General features: G+C 36.6%; 1 protein-coding gene across 2 annotated transcripts; it reads left to right on the forward strand.

Moving 5' to 3' along the window:
- The first annotated feature begins 1,783 nt into the window (after window positions 1-1,783).
- LOC129763032 (uncharacterized) lies at window positions 1,784-10,878 on the forward strand. 2 transcript variants are annotated; one of them, XR_008740780.1, is made up of 3 exons: window positions 1,786-2,055; window positions 5,851-7,469; window positions 8,277-10,878. XR_008740780.1 is itself a non-coding variant. In XM_055761746.1 (2 exons), the coding sequence occupies exon 1, from the start codon at window positions 2,316-2,318 to the stop codon at window positions 4,656-4,658; it is 2,343 nt and encodes a 780-aa protein (XP_055617721.1). In that variant the 5' UTR covers window positions 1,784-2,315; the 3' UTR covers window positions 4,659-7,469; window positions 8,277-10,875. The 2 variants fall into 2 exon arrangements, 1 of the variants encoding a protein (XP_055617721.1); XM_055761746.1 differs by having other exon boundaries at window positions 1,784-7,469; window positions 8,277-10,875.
- Window positions 10,879-12,211: the final 1,333 nt, after the last annotated feature.

Genomic DNA, 12,211 nt, shown 5'->3' on the forward strand with positions numbered 1-12,211 from the left:
TTGCCTCCATCCAAACACGTCAGTTCGAGGCCATAGGTGAGGCGGCTGCTGATGATAGCTTTGGCCACCCGTAGCCGGATATTTCTGTTGTTGCTCTGGTGCGGTTTGGGAATGGTTTTCAACAGAATCAACCGGGAGGCACACCTCTTCTTAACTTCCTCGAAAGGGCGGAGGGAGCTAAGTTTGTGGTCAACCACCACTCACAGGATCTTTAGCGTTTTTCGGCGAGAGATGTTGTTTTTGTATAGTTGGACCCTGGAATTGGGACTCTGATGTCTGTCGCTGCATATCACTATATGGTCTGCGCTGAAAGTCTAAATCCTCTCTCTGCCACCCACCGGCCGATGGCATTGCACAATGGTCCAGGAGATGCATTTAAGTGGAAATTATCATTTAGAGCTCGACAGTTATTCTCTAGACAAAAACTGTCTTCGACAAAGTTGTTACTCATAATAGAGCGCTCATTTTTATGTTATCAAAAATAGGGTGACCATAATTGTCGATGAAATAAAAAATCTAATTTTCTAATCTTTATAGATAGCGGTAAATATAGTTCGACAATATTATAGTCCCAGTTATTTAAAACATCTTTGTAGAACAAAGTTTTTTTCCATCTCTTGAAATAACCGATATAGCGCCTTTGTTTCAAGTTGCGTTAGGGTCACCATGAAAAAAACTGTTTATTGGCGGCATTTGAATGAACATAGCTCACTCTACATTATGTGTGATTTTCAAAACTATGTTATTTTTCGCGTTTGAGTAAATTAAAATTGAAATCATGAGTTTTTGGGTGAAACACCATCAATAACTTTGAGTAGGATTAAGATATTGATAAGTTCTGCATCGCAAAATGTTGGTCTCGATAAGTTCTAAACGTCGTGCGAAGACAGTTTTGATGTAGAATTTGAAATATAAAAGTTAGAGAAAAAAAACCCCTTTTTAAGGTCAGACTAATGCAAAAAAGCGCTCGATTCGATTTTATTAAAAGATAGAAAAAAGCTTTGTTCTACAAAGTTGTTTGAAATAATTGGGGCCACAAAAATTGTCAAACTGTGTTTATCTCTATCTATAAAGATAAGAAAGTTTGATTTTTTATTTCATCGACAATTTTGGTCACCCTATTTTTGATAACATAAAAATAAGCGCTCTATTGACGAATTTACGTTAGGTTTATAAACAGATGGAGCAGCGAGTAAATTGATGATGTTTCGTTTTTTTTATATGAAATTCGTTTAAATTTGTTAGAAAAATCCGAATTTTCCTTCAAATTTCCCGGATCCCTTGTTATACGTATTGTAACTTTGATTTTTTTCAACTAAGTAAACGATGAGTAGCTTGTTTTGCGCTAAAAATACTGCAAATCCTTCTCGTATCGGCCTCTACGTAATCAATGATATCAACCAATTTGATATTATATCGATTTCATCGCAACTATCCATAGTATCAATAACCGGTATGCATTATCAAACTTAAAATTTATCTATGACTTTGATCAAATCGCGTGTTGAAACCATCGTAAATATACAAAACTCCAACTTTCTTACCATATAATTATGCGACGGTCCAAGCCACGAGATCACAAACTTAGGCAACAAGTAACAATCAACCGTCATCGATAACCAGCCATCATCAAAGCCGGTACTGTACCATCACGAGAGGAACGGCACAAAGCAGAAGGGATTTGTTTACTTTTCAAGATAGACCAACGCAAAGCGATAACGTTACATAAGTAGAATTAGTAAGGATAAACAAGGATGAGAAAGAGAATGATGATTATGAAAACTCCGATCGCCTATCGGTCGAGCCTCAGTCTTGTTTCATTAGCTGTTAAGTGAAGAAGGAAATAAAGTTCAGGGTTTCAACCCATAATTGGCGCTGTAGCAGTCGGTCACAGTTCGGTAGTGACAGTGTTAAAAACAGTGGAACAGTGAAGAAATAAGAAATCATCACTAAGTGGTACCCGCAGCAGCATCCGCAACTGAAGGTTTAAATCCGTTGTTGGATTTGAGGACCCCCCGGCACGACAACTTACCACACTAGAACCAAGGGCCCCACGTAAGTGAATTATTCGTTCTTACTATATTTAGTTAGTGTCATTTTTTTAATCACTTTTGCCTCCCGCTCAACGAGCCAGAACCAGAAGCGAATAATCAATTTTTGCACATTCCCCCTCTTGAGAACGACGCGCTCCAAGTAGACGTCAATTCTCACCTCTCCACAAACGAAACGATTCGAACAGCAGGTGCGCTTTAGGTCTCGTTTGCATAAGGCTAAACGCCGCAACGACAGCCAAGTACCTTTGACCATTCGATTTCATGCCTAAAGCGGTCAGTAGCCCAGCGCTTAAAAAGGCACGGAAGCTATTGAACATTGCTTTCAAAAATACCGATATATCAGAGACAGAGGAAAGTTCCGATTCGGATTCATCTGGAGATTTTTCGCACGTCCCATTAAGGGATACTAAACAAATTACCCAATTATCAAATTTGTCCATTAACCGATTCGAAGGAATGGAGGAAATTGCCGCACAACTTCGTGCGATTAACGAAAAAATGTCACTCTTTAACGAGCGACAGCAACAGCAGGAAAATGCTTTACAGTCGCTGAGTCAACAAGTCGAACAGACTCAAATTCCGGAACAAACACGAACACCAGAAGTGCTAATTCAAATTCAACATCAAATACAAGATTGTAGAGTTGAGGATTTTTTTCGCATACCGGATCCAATAAAATCTCTCCCATCATTCGATGGAAGTCGTAAACAATTGACGGCGTGGTTAACCACTGCCGAGGAGACTTTAGATTTATTTAAAGGAAGAATAAGCGATCAACTTTTCAGGATGTATGTTACAGCTGTAACAAACAAAATTGAAGGAAGAGCCAAAGACATTCTCTGTTTAGCAGGGAATCCCAAAGATTTTGAATCTATTAAGGATATTCTTACGAATGCCTTAGGCGATCGTCAAGAACTATCCACATATAAGTGCCAATTGTGGCAACATAAAATGACGGATGGCATGAGCATCCATAAATATTATCAACGAAGTAAGGAGTTGATACAGAACATTAAAACCCTTGCCAAACAAAAAGAAGTTTTTAAAAATAATTGGAGTGCTATTAATCTCTTCATCGACGAGGATGGCCTCGCTGCATTTATTTCAGGATTTCAGGGCACGTACTTTGGCCATGTTCAAGCGGCCCGACCCAAAGACATAGAGGACGCGTATGCATTCTTATGCAAATTTAAAAAAAAAAATAAAGAAATAGTTGCAAACAGTATCAGTGAAAAAACACATCACAAAGCATTAAATAAATTTGAAGGTCCTTTTAAAGGAAGACAGCCAAATATTCAAAAGCCCACATTTACACCAAAAAACGAAGTTGAAATGTCAAAACCATTTCATACACAAAATAACTACGTTACACCAATGGATGTTGACCCATCTCTGAGAAGTACACTTACTCTAAACAAAAAGTTGATTAATAACACAGAATTGGATTCGAGAAATAACGATTCATCCGACGAAGAAGAGACTGTGGAAGGAAACTTAAATTTTCACGGGACTCTTCCGGAAACAGACGTAAACATAGCAAAAGATCAAAATTTCCTACCCTATCTTTTGATCGAAGATATTTCCAGCAACAGGAAAATACGCCTGCTTATTGACACAGGCACAAACAAGAATATTATCAGAGATGGAATAATACCAACAGTAGAAAATACTTGCACAACAAAAATAAAAAACATTTTTGGAACACATACTATAAACAAAAAATGCAAACTTGAGCTTTTAGGGCCAAACATACCAGCACTAACTTATTTCGTATTAACATTTCACGAGTTCTTTGATGGAATCATCGGCTCTGAATTTATGTCCAAAACGAATACATTTATAGATTATAAAACCGGTACAATATGCATTAACGGAATTGAAACTCGTTTCAAAAAATATTTCCCGTCAAACAAATACTATTACCATACAGTCACAGTGGAAACCGATAGGGACGGTGACTGGTTTGTCCCAACGTATAAAATTTTTTCCCAAAATACACTAATTCAACCAGGTTTGTATTCATCACGAAACAATAAAACCACTATCAAAGTATTTTCAAAAAACAAAGAAATACTTGTCATGCCGAAATTAAAATTAACAGTGAATAACTTTGAAACCCTTTGTCCAATCCCCAATAATTCAGAAGAAATGCCTAACAAAGAGGTGATAGGTGAATTAATAAGGACACAACATTTATCGGACTATGAGAAAACTAGACTGAAACTAGACACAATCATTGATAACCATCAAGTTCTACTTAAGAACGACGAAAAACTCACCTCCACGACTGCGATAAAACATAAAATACTGACGAAAGATGAAGATCCAGTCTATACAAAAACATACCGTTACCCACATCATTACAAAGAAGATGTAGAATCACAGATTCGAGAAATGTTAGAAAGTGGGATAATTACACCGTCAACAAGCCCGTATTCCTCACCAATATGGGTCGTACCAAAAAAAATGGACGTTTCGGGCAAACGAAAAATAAGAGTAGTCATTGATTACAGGAAGTTGAATGACAAAACCATCAATGACAAATTTCCAATGCCAGAAATTGAGGATATCCTCGATAACTTGGGAAAATCTCAATATTTTTAAACATTAGATCTAAAATCAGGATTCCATCAGATCGAAATGGATCCTAACCACCAGGCAAAAACAGCTTTCTCTACTAACCAAGGGCACTTCGAATTCACGAGAATGCCATTTGGGCTTAAAAACGCTCCCGCCACATTTCAACGGACAATGAACAATATTCTATCCGATTATATTGGCTCAATCTGTTATGTTTATCTCGATGATATTATTATCATCGGACACAGCCTAGAAAACCACCTGGAAAACATTTCTAAAATACTCCAACGACTTTCAAAATTCAACTCGATAAATGTGAATTTTTACGCAGAGAAACGAACTTCCTTGGACACATAATCACACCCGACGGAATACGTCCAAATCCAGACAAAGTCCAACAAATTTTAGATTGGCCTTTGCCAAAGAACGAAAAACAAATAAAACAGTTTCTTGGACTGTCGGGGACTTTGATCTAACAACAGATGCTAGTGATTACGCCGTGGGTGCAGTCCTATCACAAGTGCAAAACGAAGTAGAACGACCTATTGCATTCGCGAGTAGAACTCTTAACAAGGCCGAAACAAACTACTCAACAATAGAAAAAGAGGCCCTGGCAATAATATGGGCTATACGTAAATACAAGCCATACTTATTTGGTAACCAGTTTAAGTTATTTACAGATCACAAGCCTCTTACATTTATAAAAACCTCCATGAAAAATAATAGAATATTACACTGGAGACTAGAACTCGAGAATTATCAATACACAGTTGAATATAAACAGGGTAAGGCAAATGTCGTAGCAGACGCCCTTAGTAGAAAAATCGAGAATACAACTGAAACATACACACACTCTACAGATAACATAAACACGAAACAAACAAATATTACTGAAATTAATGCCCATACTGACAGCCCAGACATTGTATCAGATGACCTAGAGACAGTACACTCAGCACACACCTCCGACGATTATTTTATTAAATCGACAGAGAGACCGATTAATTACTATCGAAACCAATTAATATTTCGACATTCCAGACTCAACATAGAAGCAACAGAATCACCATTCCTGAACTATAGACGAGCAACAGTAAGCATGAATGACTATAACGAAAATTCAATCACAGAATACATACAAAGACACCACAACGGAAAGCAAACTGCAATTTTAGCTCCAGAAAACCTAATCAATCTCATTCAACTATCTTACAAGAATCATTTTAGCAAAACAGGATACTTCGTAATAACGCACTATCAAGTCGAAGACGTTAGAAGCGAAGAGAAGCAAAACCTACTGATCACACAAGAACACGAACGAGCACATCGCGGAATATCAGAAGTGGAAAACCAGCTAAAACGAGCATACTTCTTACCAAAGATGCATAACAAGATCAAGGCGGCAATCAACGCATGTGTAATCTGTAACACACATAAATACGAAAGAAGGCCGTACAATGTCAAAATCTCCCCAAGACCCTCAACCGAAAAACCAATGGAGAGAGTTCATATGGACATTTTTTCTATTAATTCTTACAATTTTCTATCAATGGTTGATTCTTTTTCCAAATTTGCACAAATGATTCCAATTCAAACCAAGAACCTGATTGACGTCAAAAACGCACTTGCAAATTTCTTTAGTAATTTTGGTGCCCCATTACAGATTGTAACGGATCATGAAACAACCTTCAGATCTATTCAATTAAAAAACTTTCTAAATAATCTAGGAACCTCCCTAACTTACGCTTCATCTTCAGAAAGCAATGGACAAGTAGAGAAGACGCATTCAACCATTATAGAAATTTACAATACAAATAAACATAAATTTCAGGATATGAGTACACCGACACTAATAGCACTCTCTATTTCTTTATATAAATCCAGAGTACATTCAACAACTAATTATAAGCCGAACGAAATTTTATTCAATCAAAGGAATGTAACAGATCCACAAGAAATTTCAAGTAAAGCCCAGAAGATATTTACACAAACTAAAATTAATATAGACAAGGCCAGTCAAAAACAAACAAAAGATAATTACAGAAAAAAAGGAACCACCTACAATCAATGAAGGTCAAATAGTGTTTGTCCAACCAAATATAAGAAAAAAGTTAGATCCAAGAGCAGTTCCAACTAATGCATATCAAGTCGAAGAAAAAACATTTGAAAATTCAAGAATCAAGAGACACAAAAACAAAATAAAGAGGCAAAAAAAAGAGTAACCATGCCTAAACTAATCCTATTACTACTATTTTCTTTGTTTCAACAAAAACATTGTCAGCACTTAGAAATTAAATGTCTTAATCAAGATCCAATATTATTAATGCATTTAAGAAATTGTTATATTCAAACTGGCACTATCAAAATTATACACCCTATATATTTAACAACCCTAGAAGAAAATGTTAATACTTTCTTAGAGATCTCAAGAAAAATTGATAGAACTCTACCAATATCAGATCTAATTATATGCAGAAGTAGACGAATAGCAAATAATTTGATTCAACTTAAACCAATTAAAACCAAACGACAAAAACGATGGGACAGTATCGGCACAGTCTGGAAATGGATAGCAGGAAGCCCCGACGCGGAGGACCTACGTATCATCAATAGTACTTTAAACGACCTAATCGATCAATCAAACGAGCAAATTAAAATCAACCACGCAATCAACGACAGACTTGCGACAATAACCGATAACATCAATCAACTGATCGATCACCATACTTCACTCAACACTATACTACTGAAAGAGATGGACGCAATCTCCCTACTCCTCTACCTGGATGCAACCAACAATATCCTTGAGGACATCGAAGATGCCATACTAAGAGCGTGAGTATCCCTACCAAATAGTAAATTACTAACACTCAAGGAAATATTTCTGGTTCAATCAATACTGAACGAACAAGGCATTACAACCGACTACCCAGAAGATGCACTGAACTACGTCAAACCCAAAGTAGCCAGTAGAAACGACACACTACTTTATATTTTGGAAATCCCTAAAACAAATGGGAACTGCCAAATAATCGAAGTCATACCACTGATCGTGAAAAATACAGTAATAATAGATGCCCCAAATTACATTATAAAACCAAATAACAAACTTTTCACAACGAACGAGCCCCAAAAAACGGTTTAGCAGTAACACGAAACCTATCCATTTTTTGATCAACGTATTTTCCCTATAGTAATGGGACTAGAAAGTCATTGCTACGCATCGGAATCGAACCAAACAATTATACAAACCCTACCAGGAAGTAAAATTCTCATAATCAACGTGAAGAATCAATTCATCAGCTCGAATTGTGGGCCACATAACAGAACATTGTCAGGGAACTTCCTACTACATTTCGAAAATTGTACCATCAACATTGGAAACGAAACCTTTATTTCCGAAGAAATTATCAGCAATACAAATCAATTATTTGGAGTATTTCTAGGATTATCAATTAACAAAAATATAATCAACAAACACAATTTATCAACTTTAACCTGACAAACGTTGAGTAATCGCCATCGAATTGATCACGTTATACTACAACAATTCGAGCATAGAAAATGGTTTTACGGAATACTTGGAAGCTTCTCAATCACCACTTTTACAATTATAACGGTAGCGATTATCTGTTTCCGCAGGAAGAAAATCGTGCTCACAGTTCGTTACCCCCGTTCAAACAGTAAGGCAAAAACAAAGAAACAAGGAAACACACAGCAATTGACCGAGGACGTCCAATCTTACCCCCCGGAGGAATTATGCGACGGTCCAAGCCACGAGATCACAAACTTAAGCAACAAGTAACAATCAACCGTCATCGATAACCAGCCATCATCAAAGCCGGTACTGTACCATCACGAGAGGAACGGCACAAAGCAGATGGGATTTGTTTACTTTTCTAGATAGACCAACGCAAAGCGATAACGTTACATAAGTAGAATTAGTAAGGATAAACAAGGATGAGAAAGAGAATGATGATTATGAAAACTCCGATCGCCTATTGGCGATCTAACGCAAAACGTAAACGATCGGTTAGACATCTGGATTTTGTTTTTGAACTAAGAAAATGATGCTAATGTAACCTAAAACTCAAAAACAAATCACGTATATTTTACTTTCGGGCTTTCCAAGGTATTTCTCACATGCAGGAATCGTGCATTTTTCTACTTGTGTTTGATTGTGCTCTCGAATTTCCTTCTTTAATTCAACCATTGTCAACATTTTTATAGTTTTCACTACTGAAAGAGGTGAATAAATAACATGTTATATATAAAATTGCGCAGAATTAAATTTCTAACAAACTCATCGCAATCATATAATCTTTTATGATTATAACATTGTAATTTATGGAAAGAACTACAAACCTTCCATAAGCTCACATGGCAAAATTTAAAACCATCATCACTTTCACCGCAGCGCCGCCTAGGTGTAGATTTGTACGTTAGATCGCCAATCGGTCGAGCCTCAGTCTTGTTTCATTAGCTGTTAAGTAAAGAAGGAAATAAAGTTCAGGGTTTCAACCCATAATTATATATTGACAACATTTAATGGCTGAAATGAATCTAAATTGAAATAAAATGAATAATCATAACAGAATCTCAAAATCTCATCGCAAAATGTTTGTATTAGTATTTGCTAAAAGTCTTTCGAAGACAAATCTGTGTGTAAAATCCGAAATATAAAAGTTATACCAGGGACAGACATACAGCTGTACTTGCGCTGTAAGGGTACAGCGTTGTACAGGTACTATCGTACCATGACAGACATACTTTAGTTGTACATTGTACCATATGTCAAATTGACAATCAGAATTTTTTCCAAATTTCACCACATATTTCAATGAAAAAGGTTTTTATTTAGCGTCTTGATAGTTTGAACACAACAAATATGTTTCCAATTTGAGTTATTAACTCAAGAGAAAGTCAGTGAAAAGAATGTTTACCAAGTGTTTTGATTCGATTTGTTCATGCTAACGACCACTAGCCGTCTATGGCGCTGCGCACAGTACAACTGTAGCCATGTACAGCGGTAAAACAGGTCGGTACAGGTACAGCGATTGTACCGAGTTGCATGCATGGTTCTAGCGCTGTACATGGTGACAGACATACAATTTTCGAAGTACAACGGTAGTACAGCTGTATGTCTGTCATAAGTATTAGAGCAAAGAAACTTTTTTTTTCATGGTGACCCTAACGCAACCCAGAAGAAACGCTATATTGGTTATTACAAGAGATAGAAAAAAAACTTTGTTCTACAAATATGTCTCAAATAACTGGGACTACAACATTGTCGAACTATGTTTACCTCTATAGATTTTTTATTTCATCGAAAATTTTAGTCACCCTATTTTCGACAACATGAAAATGAGCGCTCTATCATGTGTAACAACTTTGTCGAAGACAGTTTTTGTCTAGAGAATAACTTTCGAGCTCTAAATGCTAATTTCCACCTAAATGCATCTCCTGGACCATTGCGCATTAGTAGCTGCCTGTATCCTGAAGCGTGGAATCCTATGGGTGTCACCCACTGCCATCAGAAAAATGTCGTCCGCGTAGACAAACACGAAGACTCCCTCAGGCGATTTTTTTGTTTCGCCCGTGAACAAAACAATAAAGTTAAAATTGCCAATCTTATAAACGAGAATAGTTATTATACCTTACTCTATATACACCATTTCAACCGAGCTGTTACACATCTCTGAAAACTAAAAAAAAACCGAATGGTTCTAACGTTATGACACGTAATGTATCAAAATTTAAAAAAATGCTCAAATTTCAATATCTCACGAAAAGGTTAAAGATATGTAAAAGAAAAAATAACTATTATATTAACGGTCGTATGTCTGCTCTCCGCCACCAAACCTTTTTTACCATACATATGGTGGCTCTGGGTCACCATAGAAAAAGGATTATAGTTAAAAATCAGGGCTGCATGTTGAGGTGTTTCGAAAGTTCACAAAGAATTGAATAAAACTTGTTTATCTTTATAATCTTACAAATAATGTATCACTACTCTTTCAAGTAAAAATTATTTCGACCAATACGACACCCATGTCCAAACCGACACAAATATCGATCGCCCGCACCAAAAATTTACTAGAAATTTATTTTTGCTGATGTCCTGGGCCGTTTTTGACTCCGACACTGCTTAATCTTGCATTATGGCAACGTGCCGGTCCATCCCTCCCTTATTAAGTGCGCTACACATACAACGTCCCGTCACCGTGAAGTCAACGTAAAGGAATGAAATGTCAAATTTTATCGTTTAAAACGCAGATAATCGGAAAGTTTGAAAATTCTCGAAAATGAGAAACAGATTTCATTGATTTTAAAAATATAGATGCGATGTTATTTTATTTTCTTTAATATTTATTTCGCCTGTCCACGTGGACATTCACTATATCCCTACCCCCTCACCGTGGACAAGCGTGGACATTTTCGTAACCGTCCCCCTAAAGTTGTCCACGTGGTATGTGGAAAGCCCCTTACTTCTAAAGAATGATGGCTCCATCGAGGCGCTATTTCCTATGTTTACAGTTATTATTTTATTTTTTATAATTTTATAAAATTTAAATGAAACAAATTTAAAATGCAATATAGGTGAACATTTCTTCCTTAACAACAAGAAATTTTACGCTTTCGCGTGAGTTCGAGATTTTAGACTAATTTTATTTTTAAATATGTACAATATATTGCCTCTTTCATTAAACCGATAACACATCGGTTTCATTTTTAGATCATCCACGTGGGTAATCTTCCTATGTATCTACTCGTGACGACCACGTGGTCGTCACCGTGAGCCTTATCTTCTTTTCAAGTTGGTCCTGGTCCGTGATAAGTGAACAAGTGGACAACCTCTTAGGCCGGTGCTATACAGAAAGCGAAGTGAAGCGTTCACGCGAGCGAACTCGTTTGCGTCAAAGCACTTTTGATGTACATATATGAAAATCGGCCATACCTGATATAGCGAACGCGATGCGATGCGATGCGAATCGACTGTCAAAAACGGCGAAGCAGTTCGATTGCTGTTTTGACGCGCGTAAACGCTTTTGCATTTGCTTTCAGTATTCGCGTTGACGGCGGAATGGTGTCGACATCTGGATACGATATTAGTTTGTATGAGGTCAACTATTCTCTATCAGATTAGTCGACCCTAAGGCAGTTTTAAATTGCTAAAATTTGAATGAAATTTTTTTCTTTGCGTTATTTGCCTTCTATAAGTACGCTGTTCTGACCCCAATTTAAACTATTTTCTATCAATTTTCAGATATTCTCACCAAAACTTGCCATTATAATACAAAATTATCTTTAAACACAATTTGTGTATGATATTTTTTTACTACTTGCAAGCAAAAGTGATTTTAGTTTACCTAGAGTACTAATTTGGTTTGGTAAAAATAATTTTCATTCATAATTTTTATTTTAAAAGCACGTTTATGTCTTTTGCAAACCCATATTGTCATGCCTGCTCCCCCATTTCGTAATACGAAGCTCAATGCCGTCAACGCGGATAGAATCGGCCTGCAAACTGACAGTGTTTTGTTGTTGTGTTGCTGTCATCGGTTTAAAAAAATAAA

The sequence above is a fragment of the Toxorhynchites rutilus genome, chromosome 1 (assembly GCF_029784135.1).
Source record: "Toxorhynchites rutilus septentrionalis strain SRP chromosome 1, ASM2978413v1, whole genome shotgun sequence".
Taxonomy (NCBI): Eukaryota; Metazoa; Arthropoda; class Insecta; order Diptera; family Culicidae; genus Toxorhynchites; species Toxorhynchites rutilus.